Raw genomic sequence first — 23,689 nt, forward strand, 5'->3', positions numbered from 1 at the left:
CTCTCTCTCTCTCACACTCTCTCCCTCTCTCCCTCTCTCTCTCTCCCTCTCTCCGTCTTTCCCATGCAGCCTCCTCTCCTCTCCTCTCCCTCCCCACCGGCTCGGGCATGCCCAGTCTCTGCCTCCTTCATGAGCACCAGTTTGTTAGTTGCAGGAATGAGTTACTCAGGTTGATCAGAGTTGTGTTATCAAGGAAGAGGAGCCTGGATAAGTTGAAGTGTAAGGCACATTTCGACTGCAGTGCGATTCAAAGTAATTAACATTAGATATAAAAGGCATTGAGCAAAAATACACAAGTAAAGACTTAGCCAAAATATAATATAATATATGGAAGATGGACGTAGCCTCCCTGAAGTCACCCACTAGTTTCTAAGGAGCCGTTTTGAAGCTCAGAGTGAGCTGTTCCACTGTCGCCATCTTGCCAGTACCTAACTTACTGTTTGTGGCAAGCATACCCCTACCCACCTGTCATTCAAAGCAGCCGCCCCCTTAATTATACTTTAAGCATTAATAAAAATTTAAGAGTACAAAATCCAGTCAGCAAATATGTTTATTTCTGCTGTAAAGTTGTACATTTTAACATGGGAGTCTATGGGGATTGACTCACTTTTGGAGCCAGACTCTAGTGGTCATTCGAGGAGCTGCAGTTTTTGGTACTTCTGTATTGGCTTCATTTTTCAGCCTCAGATGTTGGTGCTTGGTGAAAAAAATACATTTAAAGTGGAATTATTTTGCGTTTTGTCTTCAATAACTAAATGGGTTATTTTTCATTGTGACATGAATTTTCCATGGCAGTTTAAAATCAAAACAAAACACAGAAAATAAAAGTTATTAGGTGCGTTGCATTTCAGCGATGACCAGCAGAGAGTAGCATTATTTTTTAGATTAAAACTTCATTATAAAAAGAGTAAAAACCGGCCTTGTTTACAGTTGAAGGTCTCAGCAGTTTAGTAATGGTGATCTGTGTGGAAAATGCTTTTTGGGCCTTAGGGGATTTTTTTGTTGCAGTACCTTGGATGGCCACTAGGACGAGTTGGCAGCAATGCAGAGTGGCACATGGAGTGGCATCCATGGCACTGACAGGAACTGATGGCAGCCATGACAGACAGCCTTTCACATTAAGAGTTGGGATGGACTGTGCTTATTGGAGGATCTTTTTGGCCCAGTTGACCCCTAACAGATAACTTGTGACAAAAAGCTAAATAATTGTTTAGTAAAGTTGTTATACACTGCAAATGCATGATAGAAATATATAGATTAAATAGATAAAAACAGAATAAACACAAGAATTAAAAGCTACAGCGCAGAGATATGAATAAAATCTAAAATAAACATTTTTTGTCTTCAGTAATGAACAATGTAAACAATGACAAAATTGTGTTGTGTTAGATCCACAGTTACTTTCATACATTATAAATTACTTGCTCTCCATACAACAGAGATTTAGTTTGACGGTGATAATGGACTGAATTTCTCTGGCATATACAACACAGAATACTAAATCTGTTCAGGTGTTGTTTCCTGGCAATAATGAGATCAATAATTTCCACAGGGAAACAAACACACTCCTGTATGATTAAACCAACGCTGGAACACCTTGAGATGTCCATGAATCTCTTCACGTTGTTCTCTGGAGTGCTGTTGTTTTTGTCAAATAATGAATACATTTGCAAATCAGTTTGATCTGAATGTTAATTAAGCTGGGAAACACTTTGAAGGAACGAACTGCACAGTCACTGCGTATTTGATCAAAACTGAGTTGACATCTTTGTTACTCCATCAAGATTTTAACGAAATAGAAATGTGAAATTTTTGATTAAAGACATCTAAAGTTTGCAAAAACTAACTCAAGCTAATACAACTAGCTAAAAAGATAGCTGTAGCTAAAAGAAATTTGCTAACTTTTTTCCAGTTTCCTGTAACTGAAAAATCAATTCTGATGCTCTAAAATTTTAATAATTGATATTTTTTTCTAACACATATAATATTAACAGAATAAAATAAAAATATAATAATAAGACAGCATCTAACAGGGGAGAAAAGAGTTTAGCTTAGCAGTTGCAGCCTCTGACTCTAATGAACTTCATTTTATTTGATGTGGTTTAATCACAAATTTAAATATAAAACATTAAGGTTTATTATTTTTAAACAACTTGTTAATTCTAGTGGACAAAGATGAAGAAGAAACAAGTCTGTATTTTGTTTGTAGAGTGCGGTATCTAAATGATTTTTTACGTTCAAGTGACGATGGTAGAAAGGTATGAACTTTTTTTTTTTTACAACCTGTTACACAGTTTAGCAAACAGCCCTCAAACTTCAACCCCTTTCTTTGAACTTCATTGTTTCTGTAGTTGCTGATGTTGTAAGGCATGGCAGATGAGATAAACTCAAAAGAGATATTTTCCTGCTGTAATTTGTGTCCTTTCAGACCACAGTGATGGGCGTGACTGTTGCCAATGTTCATGCTTGTCCAAACTGTCGACCTCATTTCCTGCCAGAGACATTAATGTCAATTTGCTGTACTACACTGGTCTGAAATGCATTAAGACTGAGTTCATTATTACTCCTGCTATCATCCCGTTGGATCTTGTTCTACTCTAAATGGAGTCCCACTGCTGCACTGACAAGTAAATTAATAATTTAGAGACATCTACAATCGAGAGAGGGGTGATTCGGTCGTATTATGTACCAGGCATGTTCCATAACTGCCAGGATTCAGATTCAAAGCGTTAAATTTCATCCTCATCCCAATACAATCTCTTAATTCTCTGAGCCTCCACTGCTACAAAATACAACATGTTTAATGCTGCTGCTGTGAGTTTGACTGACATGTTCATACGACTAAACTCTACCTGAAGCTCTTTAACTTATTAACTTGCTAAATGAACTGCTGTGCTGACAGAGCTGTATTGTATATATAAGATGCTGTTCAGACCCAAAGACCTTATCTGATCATTTAAAGTCATTTTATATTGTGTGTTGTTGTGTTAAGAAAATAAATAAATAATAACTTAGAATATTTTTGTTCTCCTTTCTCCTTTCCGATCATGGGATGTGATTATATTGTCTCACAATGTAGTTTATATTTTGAGCAAAAAAATGTTGTTTAGGAAATGTAAATGGAGTAAATGAAACTAATGAGTTAAGAAATAACTGACACAACTCTGATTACATACCCTTAAACAGAAGTGTTTTCCTTTGGTTTGAATCCAGTTTCTGCTTCACTGCACTCGTGTTGAAACATGTTGCTCTTGGCTGCCGCCTGCTGGCAGAGAGGAGCATCATGCACTCTGGTGGAAGTGGACCAAAGGGCATCAGCTGTTTCCAGGCGGCTGCTGAAAGACTCTTAGTGTCTGAGCTGTTTTCACTTTTCTGTCTCCTCAACAGGCTCTCAACAAATCTTTTCCCCAGCAGCTGCTCCACTTTGACTCTGAAGTGCCACCGAGTCTTCTCTGGTTAAAGTATGTCAATCAGTCTGAAGTCCGCTGCATTTACACTTCACAAAATACCCCAGAATCTGGAGATGTAGTTGCCCAGATATGACTGGACATGCTCCAATCACGGCATTGTGAGATGTCATATCAAAAAATCTCCAGACATGCTCCAGATATGATCCAGATTCTTGCAAGAATCTCAAAAGGATATCTCCGGGTTCTTGGGGTTTTGGTGTGGTGATAAATTCCTTGTTTGGAAACAGTAACAGCTGTAATGCTTTGTCCAGCTGATGACCCTTCATATGTTCATTCTTTAATTTTTAACCTTACAGAAAATTTCTGACTCCATCAGTCATCCTTTGTATTTGTATAAAAAACTAATTTAAAGATCAATTCATGCACAAATCTGTAAGAATTCATTAGTGTTGGATCACTGACTCCCACAGATATGTTGAGTAGTTTAATTGAAATATTACATCTCACAGCTGTTTTATAAACTAATCTAACTAGGCTGCAAATGTGAAGTGCAGCAAAATTTACTCTCATTTCCAAATGAGAAGAAGTTTGGATGTGGACTTGTTTGGCTTGTTTCTCCCCTGGGTATTGTGCACATATTATTTATTTTAATTTGATTAAATACAAGTTAGCAAGTCACATGAAGCAGTTGCAGTCAGACAAAGAGACAAATGAATTAAACTATTCACAAGAATATGATTAACTTTTATGTCCCTCAAAAAAATGAGCATCAGTTTCCTGCAGTACATCACAGCATGTACTGAAACCAGTCTAATTCATTATGACTATGTATCATGTAAGCACAATGTTTTTTCACATCTGGAATTATCTAATCTGGCTCTCAGTGTTTGGGACATTAAGATATATTATTGAATCTACTGTGTTTTGTATCCCTTGTAGTGGTGTAATTATTGCTGTTATTTTATCATATTCAGACACTTGTTCTAATCATATCTTGATCTTGGATATTCTCCTATATGTTTTGTAACCGCCATCTTTAAGGTACTGTTCCTATCTTGGTCCAAACATGGCTGTATAAAGAGATTTTCTGTCTCAGTAAATAAAGTTGGATATAATATTAGATAAAATGATAGAGGTCTTAAATCTGGATTTTGACACAGGTATTAAAGATCAGGTAATAAAACAGGACCGGCTGTAAGACCCTTATCATGTTGTTGTGCATATTCCCGTTGCTCAACAAAGTCACAGAGATCGGTTTCATCATAATGAACCTGATTATCTTTGACCTGTTGGTAAATCGGCCCATGATCGTGTCCTGCACTGCTCTGGCGCAACTCAGTGGAGTGTTATGTAACTACACACCTCACTGCTTCACAGGTAGCGTAAGTGACTCACTGCCCTTTTGCACAGATTCCAACAATGAGCAATTCCAATTTTAATGAGTTATTACAGTAAAGATTAGCAAGTAAAGATAAAGAACAGTCCACTTCACAGGTGTGAGAAGGCAGTACCTGGATTTTATAGTAACTCAGATAAAAGGCTAAATGCTGAGACCTTTCCCCTACTTTTTTTTTTTTTTTTTTTTTAAATCAAAGTGACTTAATAAGCAATTAAATTATTACTTTATAAAACTCACCAACTGTATTTTTTGAATACATTTAACCAGGGCTTTCAATAAAATGTTAGAAAATATCTTGTTTTATCTGATCAGAAGTCCAAAACCTATATTCGGTTTATTAATACTAGCATCTATTCAGATTAGCACCCAGAAATAAAAAAGCTATAGTCAGTGTTTTGTTTTTTTCATAGTATTTTTGCTTGAAAAAATTACTTAAATGATTGAATGGTTATCAATAGTAGTTGTTGATTTATTTAAAAGAAAATGCATACCAGCCTATATACAGCATTACACACTTGTACAAAGTAAAATCAGATAAGATAAACCTTAGGCTACATAGGTGTTGTGCATAAAATTGAAGCGTAAAATAGTGTTCGTTGTCCTGGTGACAGTGGTGGAAGAAGAATCAGATATTTACTTAATTAAAAGTAGCAATAACATAGCCTAATGCAGAGAAACTCAGTTACATGTAAAAGTGCGGCATTCAAAATAAAGTATTACCAAAAATAGCAAAAGTACTTATTATACAGGTTGGCCCTGAATATTGTAAATAGTGTGCAAACGTTTTAGATGTTTATATTCTTCTCACACAATAACACAAAATTGTACAGTTCTATATATTATAATGTTAGGTCATAATTATTGATCCAAGTTGCTAATGTTGCAGCCTGTAAAGTTGGGGCTCATTTTAACTACTTCATGTAGGTTACTGCCTGGTAGCTTAACTGTGCACCTGGACAGTAAACTGGACTGGTCCCTGAACACGGATGCCATCTACCGGAAGGGGCAGAGCCGGCTCTTTTTCCTCAGGAAGCTCAGGTCCTTTGACGTTTGCAGTGAAATGCTGCACATGTTTTATCAGTCAGTGGTGGCCAGTTTACTCTTTTATGCTGCAGTCTGCTGGGGCAGCAGCATGTCAGACACGAACACAAGGAGACTGGATCAGCTTGTCAGAAAGACTGGGTCTGTGCTTGGCAGGAGTCTGGACTCACTCAGGACTGTTGTGGAGAGACACATGCAATGTGAGATGGAGGCCATCTTGGACAATACCAACCATCCTCTCCACAACATTCTGGCAGGACAGAGAAGCAGCTACAGCTGCAGCAAATGTCTCATCTCACTGCGCTGCAGGACAGAGAGGTTCAGGAGATCCTTTGTTCCCACTGCCATCAGGCTGTACAACACCTCAGCCAAAGGAAGTGGATCAATCTAATTATTATTGTTCATTTATTAACTAATGAGCTAATGGACACATGAATTTCCCCTAGGGGATAACTAAAGTATGTATGTATATATGTATGTATGTATGTATGTATCTATCTATCTATCTATCTATCTATCTATTTATCTATCTATCTATCTATCTGTAGGTCTACTTATAATTTATTAGTTTATTATATTTGTATTTTTTTTTAAAATTTAATTTAAATTAAATCTGCAAAGTAATTGGTAACTAAATAATTATAGTGAATTAGTACAATTAAGTATGCGGTAATATAGGCCTAAATGGAAATACAAAAGTAAAGTCCAAGTACCTTAAAACTGTATTTAAGAAGAGTAGGCTACTTGAGAAAATGTACTTAGTTACTTTCCACCACTACCAGTTTGCTATATTTCCAACATATAAAACAAACCAGTAACAGCATGCACTGGCCTCAGACTGGTCTCAGAGTTTCTTCAGAGGCTAAACAGTCTCAATGTTCACTATTCCACCTGATGCTTAACGTCACAGACAAGCCCCGCCCCCTCTGCCTCCATCACTGCATGCTCGAGACCGAGAACGTGCTCCCGCTGCGTCAACCCGCTCACTGACAGAGTGAGACATAGCGGAAATCACGGCTTTTACCTTCACAATAAAAGTTAGGACTGCAAAGTGTGCTAAATTATTCTTTTCAGTTATTAATTAATTTACTGAGTTCTTTATTGGTTCTTTCTCAATACTTAAGGTTAATTGGCTTTTGTCTATTTTAATCTATCTTTAATTTATAAAATGACTTGTCACGTTACTTAGAATGTGAAATTAACTGCAAGTGAATATGCTTATAATGTATAAATCTATAAATAAGAAAGAAATAATAGGAAATTGTCTGAAATTGAACCAAAATTCTGCTCTTAGTAGATGAGATGCGTCAGAGAAATCATGTAATAAGGAGAATGTAGTGCCACACTGACAAGTGCAGACCCTTACAGACACAGCTTTTAGCTGTGGTAAATGCCAAAAAATAAAAGAGTAGACGAATAAGAAGTTCAAATGCAAATAATAACTAAATTTACTAAATATGACTAAATAAATGACTACATCTACTCTATTCTTAGTTACACAGCTTCAGCTAATGTATTATAATAATAATACTTAGTTACTGTTATTATAATAAAAATAATAATAATTATTATTAATATTATTATTCTGACAGGAAGCAGACATATGCTAGGCTGTTAAATAAATGAATAAATAAAATAATAGTACAAAGAGGCTAAAAACAATAGTAACTTATTTAGCTGCAACAAGTTTTATTTTGAAAGTTTAAAGCGGAAGCTCATCGTTTCATGATAGGTACCTTGTATCCCTGACGAAAGTGACAGTGGGAAGTGCATCTGGTGGAGCCGCATCCTCCCATCGCTCCGGACTCTAACCGGTGATAATCCAGCTAATATCAGCTGGATATACGAGCAGCAGCCACACTGTTCCCTGTCAGTCGACCAGCTCAGCGCGGTCGTGTTCGTCCCTTCCCTCCAGAAACTTCTAGAGCCCGGGAATTTAACGGAAGAGAAAGCTCCGAAAAATGAACGAGAGTGAGCTCAGTTCCCCGCTGGCGGAGTACGACTTCGAGCGGCGTTTCGACGAACGACGAGCCCTGGAATGGATGCAGGAAAACTGGTAAGAAGAGGAGAAAATTAACTTACAGAAATACCAGAAGAGAAACTGAAAATGTCGACGCCTTCCTTCTCCACCTCCTCCTCCCTCCTCTCCCGCGGCAGACTGTGGTGGGTGGTGGGCTTCTGTCTGTACTTCATGTCCTGTCAGGGCTGCTGGCCATGCGGACCCGCCGGTGTCTCCCGTTTTTTAAAAAACTGGTCACATCTTCCTGCATTAATATGGTTTATAATGCACATTGATGCATCACAATTTAGCCTGAAACTCATTAATATTATGCAGAGTTATCTGAAGAAGCGGAAGAGTCCAATTTTACCCGCTTTAATTCAAATGTCCTTGAGGGTGCAATGATAATGACTTCATCTGTGCTCCCATAGGCCAGGCATGGTCTAAATGAAGGACTTGATTTTATTTAATTAACAGCTGTTTAAATAAACATAGAAATAGTATAGTGTAGAAATACTCAATTACAAGCAGAATTCATGCATTCAAAATTTAGTACAAACATGTAGTAAAAGTACAAAAGTATTTGCATCAATATCAGTAAAAGTAGTAATTTTGCCGAGTAGTCCCTTTCAGAATAATGTATATTATAGTGCAGATGGGAAAATTTAAAGACTATATAAGACAATTACTAATTTCAGTCACTTTTCATGCTAAAATATTGAATGAACGCCAAATACTCTCTGATTCCAGCTTCTCAAATGAGAGGGTACTTTTGGGTATTTGGACAAAACAACTACCACGTTATATACTACATGGAAGCTTGTTTCCTTATCTTAACCCATAATAATGCATCAGAATTTATTTTTGTGTTATTAATATGAACCTGCAGATTAACTAGTATCTTAAATTGAATTGTTGTGCTGTAGCAGCAGCTGTATTTAATAACTTTCCACCTCTCATATAAACACTTTCTGCTTGCCCAATAAAAAGTCTAACAGAGGGAGTGATCCGTCATTGAGCAACTCCACCAGGGAAACCTAGTAAGACTGCATTTTTTAGCCTCACTTCGATGTAGCCGTGCGTGACCGCAGTGTTGTACAGCTGTGCTTCTGTCACAGAGGCAAGTGAGCTGTCAAATGAAGAGTCATAAAGCTCAGAGGAAAAGGTGCAGCAGCAGCCAAATGCTTCCCATTCCTCCTCCTCTGCTCTGTCCAGGAGCTGCACACTCTGCACTTAGCATGAAAAATATAGACACCTTCAAGAGTAACAAGTGATTAACAGCCGCAGAGCATGGAGCTTTTTAGCTTTATAAATGACTTAAATGAAAAATTATGAAAATCGTTGATTAATTAGATACATTTTCTGTTGTTCCACTGATGGATTAATCCACTAACTGATAGTAAACCACACTGTTTTCTTTAACAACATATATCAAACATCTCAAATATTAAATGTTTAAATGCAACCTGAACTTTGCCTAAAAATTAGTCAAAAAAAGCAAAATCTTCTGAAATCTTCTTCTGATCTGAGACGAAGTAAAAAAGATCATGAATCTGATCAGACATTCAGATTTTACTTATTGTGGTCAGTACAAAAATATATACATATACAGGTTTGATACTCAGCCCAAACTATCACCTGTCTTCTGTCCTCAATTTCCCCTTTTTTTGCATAGGACACACACGCTGTTACACAGGAGTGTAATTAAAGTGAAAGATGCATCGTGTTGCATTGTGGTGCTGCAGTTTGCAGAGAGAGAGAGAGGCGTCTTCTGTTGTATCAGCTCCTGTTCTCAGGCAGTATTAATGAGTTGCACACCTTTAGCCTGCAACAATAGCTCTCCTCCTTTTATCTGGCTCTCTCTCACACACACACACACACACACACACACATATATATATATATATATATATATATATATATATATACACACTGTCACATATCTCTTTCAGTGCACTTGCTCTTGGAAGTGTGTGTATTGAGAGCTGCTGGACACCAGAGTCAGATTCCTTTAATCCTTCAGCATCGTCTGATGGTTATCTGATTTTATTTTGACAGTTTTCAGCTCAGGTGGTCTTTATCAGAGACACACCAGTTTGGCCTTTTCTCTCTTGATACTGATACTTCGACTCTGTGGAGTATCTGTAGAGAGTAAAGAGTACTGATCTAATACCAGAGCCCTGTTCTCCTGAGTTTTAGCTCTGTATACTTGCGTAGACATGATGCTAACAGCTGGATGTAACTGAGAGGGAAAACACAATCTTATGACATTGTCAGAGTATCTGTATTTAATGTGGATTGGTAACATCTGGTCGATAGAGTCTTCTTTGGAGGTGAAGTGGTCTGTTTCAAACCACCTGAACCTCAGGTGTCCCCAGAAATACTGCAAATTATAATTCAGTTATTTCCTTTGACGATGTTGCTCTTATTCCATTCAGCTTTATTTAACTTGGTTGCCAAATTCTTGACATTTGACATTTTGATCTGTGGGGCGCCTCGGTGGCTCGCCTGGTAGAGCGCGTGCCACATGGACTTGGTCCTAGCCGCAGTGGCCATGGGTTTGAGTCTGACCTGCGAGCCTTTGCTGCATGTCATCCCCTCTCTCTCTCCCTGACTTTCCTGTCTCTCTCATTGTGCTATCACAATACAGACAAAAAATACCCCAAAAAATGAACATACCTGTATATTGCAGCCCTGTGGAAATGCTGCTCTCTCTGCCTGAGGACAAAAGTTCAGAACAGTGTGGGAAAAGTATTAAGCGATTGACAGACAACTAATTGTCAACATTTTTTTAATAAGTAATTAATCATTAAGACATTTATCAAGCAAAAATGTTGGTTCCAGCTTCTCAAATGTGAGAATTTGCAAAACAAGTGAAATGAAGATGTCATTTTTATAGACTAATCGATCAATCAAGGAGATACCGGAGTCTGCTATAATAACTAGTATTATAGATACAGTATAATCCTTTATTTAGACAGGTAGCCACTAGCATAACTAGACTGACTAAATGCAAAGAGATGCAGGTTTTTCTGCCTCTCGGGGATCCACCAGGGACGATTATCAGAAACCCCGGCAGCATTAACTGGGTCAAGCAGCAGCATCCACTCAGCCTAATATGTATTGTGCCAATCTGGATTTGTCATCTGGCCGATTCCCAAACTACCTCAGACACACGCACACAGCCTCACAGATGTCACGCCTCCACAGACTCTTCATTTATGTAAAGACAGACAGGATTTCAAAAAAATCGGGCAGGGTCAGTGTGTGTGTTTTTTTTTGTTGCAGGAATATAATATTTCCCTCCAGCGTTCAGTTTTCAGCTCAGCTGTTTCTGCCTGAGCTCAGGAGTCACCTTTTCTGTCCTGTCATCATTTCATGCTGCCGGCTGTAATTGAACCAGTATCAGCGGGGGCTGATAAGCCAGGTGGAGCAGAGCCCAGTGAAAATTGCCTCATCACTCAGACCTGCAGTCTTAATGATCAGAGTAAATAAGTCTGAGCTGGTGAAGGAGGGGTTTGTATAAAACTGAAAAACCCATGATGTCCACATCATGTGTTGACCTGCCAAACAGCCCTACGAAGCAGACGGTGAAGTCATGTCATTTTTGTTTTTAATTGCAGTCGTCTGGTTCGTTCACCCTAATTGTGTAACATCTTTACGTAACAGCACACAGCACATCTGTATAATCATCTTGTGTTTCAGGGTCTGATGAGGTGATCCAGGGTTTAGCCGCCATGCTGTTTGTCAGGGGAAGTCGTTGTCTTCCTCTTTCTGTCGCCTGACAGAGGTCGAAGTACATGAAGGGCTGGTGACGCTGGAGGTTATTTCACTCAGTGAAGCTCAATACTGATTTTAAGATATCGGCTTTTTGGACACTTTTCATGTAAAAGACAGTTTTTCTCCTCTTTATCAGTTGAACTTTACAAGTGGAATCAAACAAATAAAATGTTTAACACTGAAATTTCCCCAAAGTAGCAGCTGTTAAATATCACACAAAACAACATCCTTCACTTCTTTGAAGGTTTAAGTAAAACAAAAACCTGCACACTGCTCACAGAGCTTTGACTACAGATGTTCTTCTTTAGGAAAAAGCAGAATATGAGCACACCTGTATATTCTATTATTCTCTGACACACTTCTGTGTGAAACCTTTTAAGCCTTTAAAAACTCTTCAGCAGAAATCCAGATTACTTGGGTCCCTGTTCTGTTGCTGGTGTTAGTGTGGATCAGGTCCACATATGATGTTGAAGATCCTGGATTTGAGAGTTGATGTTTCTCTCTCTGTATTTGTGTATTTATGTGCATAATGATTTTATGTCATGAAGATCTTTTTTCTCTCTTTTTTTTTTTTTTTACTTTAGATTTATTGAACAGACAGATATTATTACACCTGGACCAAAAAATGATAACACCACACAATGTAATACAACACTAGATTCTCAAATTTACATACTGAGCATTGAAAGAATGAATTCAAGTGTTCCTGTTATTTCCGTCCTGTAGGTTATAAATAGTACATGTTTTTTAAGGTGGCACCATGTGAAGAGTTGTGTTAATTATCAGGCTATTCTACTTTATTCACCGTTGCTTATTAGTGCATTATTGTGTTTTGTCCTCCACAGGAGCAAGTCATTCATGTTCTGTGGCCTGTATGCTGCGTTCGTGTTCGGGGGTCAGCACTTCATGAGGGAGAGGCCGAAGCTGAACCTGCGACGCCCGTTAGTGCTGTGGTCACTCAGCCTGGCCGTCTTCAGGTGAGTCACAACTTTAATACATCACAAAGACTGGTCATTTTCCCATTTTAACCTGTGTAGAGTCGGAGAAGTTCTCCTAGGGGATAAATAAAGTATCTATCTAGATTTCACATGTTGGAGGACATCACTGCATCTCTTCGTTTCACTGTAGCTATTATTATTATTTGGGTAATACATCACATTATCTGTGCAGATAGACTGCCAGCTGATTTGATGGCGTCTCCTCAATTCGACATCTTTTCCTTTCATCCCTTCCTCATGTTTTGACTGAGATGCAGGGAGGAGACGTTTAAAGTTACTGAGACGCAGCCCAGAGTCAGACTGCAGGAGGCGGTTGCTGGATGAGTGCAGGGAGGGAACTGAGCTCACAGAGCGCGATTACATCTACAAAATGTTGAAACCAGTGGGATGACACAACTATCACCAACACATTCCTCACTGGATTAAAGCCGTGTGCTGTGTCCTCAAAGGAAAGATGACAATGATCTTTACACCTCACAAGCTAAAACCCCTATCCTCTGTCATGACACTTAAGACCAACAATTAATCAGTTAATTTAGAAAATATTAATCGATAACAAAAAAAAACATTAGTGCATCTCTGTTGTTGCATGATTTCCTCTTTTTCTCTGCCTCTACTTAAGCCCTTTTGAATTAGATGTCCACATTTTATTTACATGCCATTAGATGAGAGATCGTAGATTACAGTAATACCCTGGAGAATTATGTCATTTATATGAAATCCAATTACCATATGAAAACCACACTTACATATTTAAAGCCTGTGCTGCTATATGTAACTCAAAGTGTTACACTGCTGGAAGAAAAAAAAAAAAAAATTCCAAACATGGTGCCTACTCTGTCTGTAATCGCTGCCAGGAGGGTTTGTAGAGATTGTGACCCAGTTGGCAGGTCGCAGCAGGCGGTGCTGCCGTCCTGAGCTCAGAGCTCCATCACCGGTGGATGTGTGGTGCACTGAGCCCTCGCTCTAATCTTAATCCCTCCGAGCAGTGGGTATAACCCGCCCTCTCCACCCCTCAGCTGTCTGCACTCAGGGCATGACAGTGTGACTTTTGGGTTTCACGGTAACCGGATACCCAGTCCCATGTATTTCCTTTACCACTTTAACACACACTGTAGTAACACTCAATATAGCACTAAATATGTATTAATCTGCAGCTGAAAGTAGTCCCCAGTAAATGCACTATTTACTCCTGTTTGAGTAATGATTGCTAAAAAGTAGAGGGAGCAGCTGCTTTGGGATGTTACTGACCCCTTTTTAAAAACTGAAACTACATATTTATGAGCTGCTTTTTGTAAAGATTTACATCTGCAGTAACCCGCGGGTTTGGTGCTCCATAGACAGTGAAGTATCTTTATTGTCATTGTCAAAAACAACAAGACAACGAAGCAACTCCCTGAGTAAAACAACACAAAACATAACTCTTAAAACTACCAGGAAAATAAGAAAACGACGCCGTCTAGGCGAGTTCAAAGCTGCTGCAACCGTGTGTGCCGCCATCTTGGATTTGTTGACAATAACAAAAATCTAGAACATCATTTGTTTCTTCCTTTAGCACAAAACCCTTTACACAGCCTTATGAAATAGAAAACATAACGAGGAAGATGATGAGATTTTCATGTTTTTTGCACAACAGAGGAGCGACTTCTCCTGCAAATGAATATTTTAGACATTTTAAAGTCAATATGGAAAACAAATACCAACTGAAACTTGCCTATCTGTGTGTGTGTGTGTGTGTGTGTGTGTGTTTGACCTGAAGTGTGTTAGTGTTGCTATTCCTTCCTGCAGTCTCTGGATCAATGTGTGATGGCACTATACTGTAATTGCAGAGCTCTGGGAGGCTTTTATTGACGTCACAGAGATGAGTAACACTGAGTCTTTATGGCTGCAGCAGGACTGGAACAATGAACATGTGGAGCACAGAGTCTGCTACACTGATGTTTTTACGTCATGGGTTGTAAAACTGGAGCTTTTAAGGCTGAAGTTCAAGATTTGTTTGAAATTCAAATGGTTTCTTTCTCACCTGGAGAAAAATATAGTATATAAAATATAGTTTTGTAATCAGCACTGACTGAATAATTACACATCAGGTCTCAACAAGAAAATAATGACAAATGTTTAAAGATGCCTTGATAGTGATAAAATCGTGTGTTTTAACTTGGTGTCTATTATCTTTAAACAGTACAACATTAAGACTGAAAATGTCTGTTAAATAGCAACAATGAAAAGGAAGATGAGACTTTTTAAATAAAATGTGCTGCAGGGATTTATTTTTATTTTCATTACTGCTGGTGAACTCTATCCTCTCTGTATCCACGCCCCTGTCTGGCATGTTGTCTTCAGGGAATCCTCTGCACTTTGTGCACATTGCATATTTGAACTTGTGACATGCGCACATTTATCATTTTTAATCTCAATTTCTTTGTCCTTTGTTTCTTTTTCCCTTTTTTTCTTTTTACTAAACAGCCACAGGAGCATGTTGCATTGCTTTTCCCTTCACATATTTCTGGTATAAGTATAAATAAACCTTTTGGAGCTTTTCAATTCTATGGAAACAGTTTTCACTATTATTTAATGCGCCAGAATATGCAACCAAGAAAATTTAAATTGTACCATTGATAAGAAGGAATCACAGCCTTTACATAACCCTTAGGACAATATACATATTTATTTAGGGCACAGATTCTAAGGAGTGTTATTCAACTGAAAATTTCTGTGTCCTGATGTCCTGATTTTTTGAAAGATCAGTTTTGACACTTTATGAATTGTATGATTTCCGAGTGTGGTTTAAACTAATGTGTGTGCATGTGGTGTGGTCTCGCTGCAGCATCATCGGAGCTCTCAGGACCGGACTCTACATGATGCACGTCCTCACCACCAGCGGCTTCAGACAGTCGGTGTGTGACATCAGTTTCTACAGCGCCCCCGTCACCAAGTTCTGGGCCTACGCCTTCGTTCTCAGCAAGGCCCCCGAGCTGGGTGAGTCCTCCTGAAACCTGTCCTGGTACATCTCTTTGTGATGACTGATTGAAAGCTGCAGTTCACACACTCCTGCAGCACCTAGCCAAAAACTTTCAAGTGCAGATGTCTCAGATAAAACTGGGCTGAATTGAGTTGAAATGTTAGTGTTTTTTTAGATGCAGGTTACATTTAACTGTTTTCATAAAATATTTTAAATGACTACATTATTGCAAAGTCAAACAGTTCCTGATTGCACATTGAAATAGAGGCATTTAAATGGTGTTAAAGAGTTTTAAAAAACTTTTACCAAATCAGCAGGTTGGTTTAAGATGCAATGTTTATACTTCTCTCTGTGTAAAGGGTAAAGAAGTTAGGTATGTCTCTTCAATCCCTCATCCAAATTGATTTAAAATTAAACCCATTAAAGATTAGATTTCCTGCAGCAGAAGAAACAGTAGTGACGTCCTGGATTTTCACAGACATCTTCCTCCAGACATAAACTTCACGACCAAATCATTTCAGTCTTGAGGTATGTTCCTTGGAAGCTCTTAAACCTTCCAGTAAATTTATCAGCAATTATCTTAAGAGCTGCCTCTCTGGATGGAGATGCTTTCTCTGCGTCTGCGCGGTTAATCTCGTCTCTCCATGGTCTCTGTCAGACAGACCGAGGCCAATCGCTCTGGGAAATGATGCTGAGATGGCAGGAAAATTCTATTAGTGTATGATGGATACAGACAACATTTCCTGAAGCTGCAGACAGGAAGTGTGTCTTCATCCCCCTGCTGGTCAGCGCTTCACTTTACTGCAGGATGTCTGTCTATAGGAGCTTTATAAATCACTTTATTTATGACAACCTCCGTTTTACTTTTATAGGTTTCTGTTCATTCCAACGTTGTTCTCGCTGAGGACAAAGACATCGCAAAGAAAAACAAGCAGTCACATGATCAGACAGGTTGTAAACAGACTGACAGTTTCTATAGATGTATGGATGAAACCACTTTATTTGGAGGTAAAACTGAAAGGAATTGCAGCTGAGATGATTGTAATAATTCTTCACGGCACAGGAAAACTGCAACGCACAACTATGGTAAATGCAGCAGGTCAAAGCTGTCGACATCGAACTGTGAGGAATTTTTACAGCAGATAGTTTGGGTAATAATTTTATTGTTTATTTGCATTTTCTCCTTCAGAGAAGTTTAGCAAACCTAAAACCTGGATAGTGTTTAAAAGGTTTTGATGCTAAAAATGAAACACTTGAACTCAGGTTATCAGCTGATTCAGAGAACTGATACTAGATTTGGAACAATGATTGGAATCAGTTTATCTAATGTAACATGAGGACTGCTGTCAGCAGCTGGCAGTGACTGAATGACTGTCACTGATATCAGAAACTAATTTTACAGTCGCAGTGACAAAGAAACTGGATCCATCACATCATGACCAGAACCCTGGTGCTCAATAAAGACTGTATCGGATCCACGCACCCCCAACGTCAACAATAACCTGTCATCGAGAAATATGAACATGTAAAACATGAAACATGAAAAAAAAAAATCCTTATGTGTTGCTCTGCTCAGACCTGGTATTAACATCTGTCTCAGGTGATTTAAGTACAGGTGTGAACGCACCCAAGATGCATTGAGGATGCATTTGAGATCCAGTCACTCGACCCACATTCAGAGGTGGTCTGGGTCACATATTCATTTGCATGTAGAGAGGGGAAGTGATATGTGATCACAAACGGTCACTCGAGGCGCATTTTAAAGCCAGGTATGAACTGACATACTTAGAGCTGTCCACCCGTGATCCATGACCCATGAAGACGGATGTAAATGCAGGTCTGAACAGGGCCATTTAACAGAATAAGCCAAAGGTGTCACATTTAAAAGTTTTCTAAACACAAGACACTTTGTCTAATGGAAATAGTCTAAAGTTGACAAAGTTGTAATTTCAATTACGTATTATCTGCTCAGAAGAAAACAAGATTGTAATTCCGACCAGACATTCAGTTTCCTGCTTCAGTTGATGCAAAAAAAGTATGAAGGTTCAGAGTCCAGTCCTTGTGAATGACTTCCCCCTCCTCCACTGTCTCCCTCAGGTGACACAGTGTTTATCGTCCTCCGGAAGCAGCGCCTCATCTTCCTGCACTGGTACCACCACATCACCGTGCTGCTCTACTCCTGGTACTCCTACAAGGACCAGGTGGCGGGCGGCGGTTGGTTCATGACCATGAACTACATGGTTCACTCTTTCATGTACACCTACTACGCAGCCCGGGCGGCCGGCCTGCGGGTGCCCCGTCCCTGTGCCATGGTCATTACGGTCACCCAGATCCTTCAGATGGTGATGGGTCTGGCCGTGCTGGGCCTGGTGTACCACTGGATGCACGATGTGCGCTGTCCATCCAACCTGGACAACATCACGTGGGGCTCGCTCATGTACCTCAGCTACCTGATCCTGTTTGCCTTGTTCTTCTACAACACCTACCTCAGAGGCTCCTCTGGGGACAAGGGATCCAAGGCAGAGTAGCACGTCTGCACTGTGCTCAACAGTCGTATTAAAGTGTGCCATAAGCAGAAATGACCAACAGTAAGGGGCCATGAGGGTGTGAGTCACAGCTAGTTACCCAGTTGCTCGGCCCTCCTCTTGTTATGACGTTCTCACCTGACTTTTTATCGGCATCTGTAGCTCAAAACACAGTTGGAGAGAGGAGACCAGTCCGGACTCAGCACAGTTTAATATGATCTCGTGATTAGTTGGGAGAACACAATGTAAAATGATCATAGAAGCATAAGGGCGAGTACCATGTTTGTGTTTGACTAACGTAGTACTCACTTCATTTAATTTATTGCCTTGGCAACTTGCGCTCACAAAAAAAAACGCCATATGAGGGCCAAATATTTGTCAGAGGTGGTTAGCAAATGTTTGTATGTTGTATGTGCATCTAAAAGCTCTGAACTAGAAAAATGTACATAAGAATTTTAAATTGTTAAAGGAGCTATTTTTACGTTTTGCTCTTGCTACATAGCTAGCGTTAGCATCAACAGCTGTTTACTTACCAGTCTTGGCAAGAGCTTCACCTATCATTGCGCTACTTCCTCTGGGCAGCCTGGATGCTACAGTGACTCGGTATCGGAAAGTGACATACGAGTCCGACTTGGCTTGGGCTAGCTGGTTAGCATGCTAACTTCAGTAGAAGACAAGACGTGATGTTTGATGCTGACCTCCCAACGTTTCTTCTACACTGGTAAGTAAACAGCTGTTGATGCTAATGTTAGCTATGTAGCAATAGCAAAACTTACAAATGGCTTTGAAGGATTTCTTCGACATTTTGTGAAATACGCTTCTTTGCATTCTTTCCTAGTGTGAGATGAGAAAATCCACATCGGTCTTATGTCTGGAGTCAGGAGGTGGTTAGCGTAGCTTAGCATAACGACTCAAGGGGAAACGGCTAACCTGCCTCTGTCCAACACCTTTAAAGCTGACTAATTTAAATGCTAAATCTATTTGTTTCACCTGCTTTCACCATGAACTGTGATGTAACAGTTGGAGGGACTATTTCTTCACTTTTATCTATCCGCCAACGACATCTTTGTGGTATCTGCAGATATAGTGTGGGTCACTGCACATTCACAGTGTTTTTTTAAGAAATTGTTGAAGCACTAATTGCCATATTTACATTTCTCTTCATATCAATGTTTGTGTAAAACTGATATGGCATGTTAATTAGTGAGTTTTTGAGATCTTGGTTGTTATATTTTTCCAGGCTACTTGTCTTCCCCTGCCTCCAGCCTTTATATTGAGCTAAGTTTGAACCACACCCTGACTTCAGCTGCATACTTTAACGCAGTTTATTTCCCAAAATGTTGAACTACTCCTTTTAAAATCATGTGTGTTTTAGCCTTTAGCACAATTGTAACCTGCAGGATCGTAGCTCTAGGATTAACAAAAGGGAATGAAGACTTCACATGCACTGAACAACAGAGAGATGTTTTCACGCGTTTAGTTTTAGCACTCACCACACACACACACACACACACACACACACACACACACACACAGCATTTAAAATGTGCACACTGTGTGTGTTAGCATGTCTCGGTTTGCTGGAGACACACACACCCTGATAAGTATTACATACTATGTGGTTTATGAGCAGAAGTGCACATTTTAAATGCTGTGTATGTGTGTGCTTGTTATTTACACTGACTTCACACACATCAGTTGAACTCAGATGTTATCATGTCACAGAGAGCTCATGTGGTATGAGCAGGACATGAATTACAGGCTGAGTGACGAACACATTCCTCCGTCCCGCAGCTAATTACGTCCATGAAGTAGGTTTTGTGACACGTTGAACACGTCCTCCGGTCCCCATCTTCATGTTTACACACTGTGCACATTCTGCCTTCTTCACCTCGCTTGAGAATTTACACTGAACAACCACCAGTCTGCGTCTCCACCTTTATGAATGAGGAGGTGGTGCAAACATAGTGTTGGTCGTACACACCGGGGGCCAGGTGTGTAAACCTCTGTGTGCAGACAAACACAGTAACACTCTCATGGTTCTGTTTTATAAATCTCATGTCTTGAATAGATGATCCATAAATAGATGCAACCACATGTTTGCACCTGAATACCTCTGTGTACCAGTCAATGAAAAGAACAGATGAGAAGGAGGTAGTATCACAGAGAAGTCGTCATTTTGTGTGATCAGTACGCAAAGCTGTGTTTATTTCTAACACTGTTAGTTCATTCAGAAACATCATAAAACATCAGAAATAAATCAATGACTTAGTTTATAGCACTTACACGTATTAAAACACACTTTGAAATGAAGGATAAAAAGCCACTGTAAATAAAAAATACATTTTAGAATGAAGAAGCACTAAACCAAAACATAAGAGCAACTTAACATGACATCAACTTTATTGAGTTAATACGCGATATATTCAGGCACATAATTGTTATTTTCTTTATTATTATCATGTTTTAGGCCTTTTTGCTGTAATTGGCCAAGTGACAGTTGAGACACACAGGAAATGCAGAAAGAGAGGAAGAGGAGTTTGCTCCAGCCAGAATCAAACCATGTCTTAAAGGGGTAGTTTGGGTTATTTGACGTGGGATTGTATGAGGTAGTCATGCATAGTTGGTGTATTTATCTGCAGTAGATTCAGATCAGCAGGCTCTCAGTTAGCAGAGTTATGTGTTGCTGTGCACGGGGCGAGCAGGAAAAACATGTTTTAGACACTTATAAAAGACGCCCACCGAAACAATCCAATATCAGGTGAAATGGACGCTTAATTTAGAATATTTTCAGCGGTTTATCTCCCCGTGAAAACAGCACTTTCCTTTGGTACTACATTTTTTTTTCCAACTGCTGAACTACCATACTCCTACGCACAAGCGCACCTAGGGAGCGCACTGTATTATGCTGCTTTCTCATTCACTCAGGTGAACTGCGGCGGCGGCGTAATACAGTCCTGCCCTACAGTCAGAATCTACTCCACTGACTACACATGACTACCTCATACAACCTCACTTTAAATAGCCCGAATTGATTCTGGTTCTAGTCTATAATGTTCTTTGAAATAGAAGTTATTTGCATTTTGTTCGGGAAAAATCAAAAAAAAAAAAAATATATATATATATATATATATATATATATATACACACACACACGCATACATATGTATATATTGGGCCTTTTATGCCATTTTTAGACAGACAGACGTGCAGCAGAGGTGTGGGAATGACCTGGAGATTGTCATCAGTGAAACTGGACCAAATCTAAACAAATAGCTGTGTCTTTTGATTCTGTCTGATCTTATGTTTAACCTCCATCTTATCGCACCACACTCAGCTTCCTCCAGTCCAGAAAACCATATGCACTCATGGTGTGAAGCAGCGGTGCGTGTCCACTCATCACAGGCTGTAACTGTAGTTCCTCCACAGTGACTTTCCCTCTCAGATGGTTTCATTTGAAGGATTTGTTTTAGAGGCTCAAAAGAGGTGGAAGTGTCCAGTTTAACACAGGAAAAGAAGCTAAAATTAGTGGGAAAAGAAGCTAAAATTTAAAATTTTCTTTTCATATCCTATAGATCTTCCTCAGACCTTGCAGATATATGTCAGGATACTTTGGGAATGGGTTTCTGTACGTGTTGTTTCTACATCTGGCCCCTGGATTTTGTGTTAAAACAACAGCAACATACAGCACATGTTTTCCCCTTTGCCTCTGTCGGTGTTGAACTCTCCCTTTCACCCAGCATGCTGTAGGTTCCCGCGGGGTTGATCAGCTGACGTGTTTCAAAATGTGAGAAAAATTGAACATTACAGCAAAAAATATTCTTGTAGAGATTCAGTGATACTTCTGCATTAATGTGCTTCACATACTCTGAGGTACTGACTCTGAAACGATGAGCTTAAAGAGGAGATAACGGAGCCGCTGTGATCATCTGTGCTGCTAAGAAGGAAGAAACCAGGCAGTGTGACCGCTGTAAATACTGAGAATCTATTTATTTTCTTAATATATAAACTCTCCAGCTCATCTGACGTGGTAGATGTTAGATATTTTTTAGTTAGGATGTGTAGCTACTCTAGCTGTGCTTAATTGTGTTCCACACCAACACCATTTTGCCTCTTTAATCTAAAGAGAAGGAGGATTAATTGTAAAGATAGACTCCAAAAGCCATTAATACTCAATGTCTGGAGAGGTTTTAGGTGATGTGTTTAATCTTTGTAACTTCGCACTGTCCTTTCTTTTTTTTTTTTCTTCATGTCCTGTGTTTTATGTCCTCATGCTCATTTCAGAAGAAGTTCAGAAGACGCAGTTTACAGATGCACATCGAAGTTCGTTCTGCCGTCGGCTCTAACCACTATTACTGTTCGTTCAATCTGCGGCAGCTTCTTGTGTCTCGTTGTCATGGAGGAGCTGTGGTTTACATTCGTCTTCTCGCAGTCATCGTTATGTGTGTGTTTGTGTCAGTGATGTAGTTGAAATTACTGTAGGTTGTTTAGGATCTTTTTTTTTTTTTAAGCTTCCAGCTGACAGAATCTGTCTCAGACTCGCCTTCCTGCTGCAGGCGTGACGTTTAAAGGTCCCATATTTACGCTTTTATTTGAATTGTTGATCCATAAGAAAATATATTTGTGGTTTTAAGAACCAAGAACCATCTCAGTGTAGTTTCACATCTCCTCTCTCAGGCTTCTCTCTGGAACTATAGTAACAACAGGTCAGTGAGCCAATCAGAGGAGAGGAGGCTCTGAGCCTTAATCCTTTTGTTGTGACATCATAAAGTCACAGAAGTCCTGACGGCTGGTTTTAAGGCTCAGTGTCTGAATACAGGCTGTGTGCATTTCTCTGTGGACTGAGGCTTTGATACTTTCACAGTATTAATATAGAACCTAGACCTGATCTATAATCAAACAACACATGGACATCTACCTTTATACTATATGGGACCTTTTAAAAAAAATAAAAAAGGAGTTATCCCATCTGAATTATCATCACCACCAACATGTTGCCACAGGTCACTGGTGTTTCAGTACGACTCACTGCTCCTGTTGAATCATTTGAAGACGGCACAGAGGATGTGAGAGCTGACGAGCCTCGTGACGCTGTTAAACTTGAACTTATAAGTCATTTGTTGTGTGCCAAACAATGTTTTTTTTTTTTTGCTAACTTGGGTTAATGTGAGTGCACTCTTCTTCTGTGCATTAAGTCTCCACACCGAGTTCACCCCTGTGGATTCTGCTGTCAACTGCAGCTGAAGGAAAAAACAGTTAAAGGGCTTTTGATGTTGAAAATGTTGTTACAATAAATTCATCCTGGTTTTAAAATGTCTCCGGTTTTTGTGTCTGAGATGAAATATCATGTTTATGAGTCTCATTAGTCACCAGGAGGCAAATCTACTCTGCACCTCCCTTCACCGAAGATTTTGGCTGAAAATCCCTTAAAAGTTCAATTATTTGTAACTTTTACTATTTTCTCGATTTTTAAATATTCTCTTAAATTCACATTTTTAAAAAGTACTTACATAACATATCACAGCATAACACCCAAGTGTTTTATATCACAATTTTCAGAACAATCTCCGCTATT

General features: G+C 39.2%; 1 protein-coding gene across 1 annotated transcript; it reads left to right on the top strand.

The window, feature by feature from the left end:
* Positions 1-7,573: 7,573 nt before the first annotated feature.
* LOC130162234 (elongation of very long chain fatty acids protein 6-like) lies at positions 7,574-23,427 on the top strand. The gene is made up of 4 exons (XM_056365882.1): positions 7,574-7,906; positions 12,475-12,606; positions 15,455-15,606; positions 17,687-23,427. Exons 1-4 carry the CDS (start codon positions 7,812-7,814, stop codon positions 18,115-18,117), a joined length of 810 nt encoding a protein of 269 aa, XP_056221857.1. The 5' UTR covers positions 7,574-7,811; the 3' UTR covers positions 18,118-23,427.
* Positions 23,428-23,689: the final 262 nt, after the last annotated feature.

This window comes from Seriola aureovittata, chromosome 21, assembly GCF_021018895.1.
Source record: "Seriola aureovittata isolate HTS-2021-v1 ecotype China chromosome 21, ASM2101889v1, whole genome shotgun sequence".
NCBI classification, from domain to species: domain Eukaryota; kingdom Metazoa; phylum Chordata; class Actinopteri; order Carangiformes; family Carangidae; genus Seriola; species Seriola aureovittata.

What these genes read in the sequence shown, in the direction of transcription:
- LOC130162234 (XM_056365882.1), top strand. Translation starts at nt 7,812, where the DNA reads ATGAACGAGAGTGAGCTCAGTTCCCCGCTGGCGGAGTACGACTTCGAG. An exon ending in CTCAGCCTGGCCGTCTTCAG is followed by an intron (nt 12,607 to 15,454) that starts GTGAGTCACAAC and finishes GTCTCGCTGCAG; the next exon opens with CATCATCGGAGCTCTCAGGA. An exon ending in CAGCAAGGCCCCCGAGCTGG is followed by an intron (nt 15,607 to 17,686) that starts GTGAGTCCTCCT and finishes TGTCTCCCTCAG; the next exon opens with GTGACACAGTGTTTATCGTC.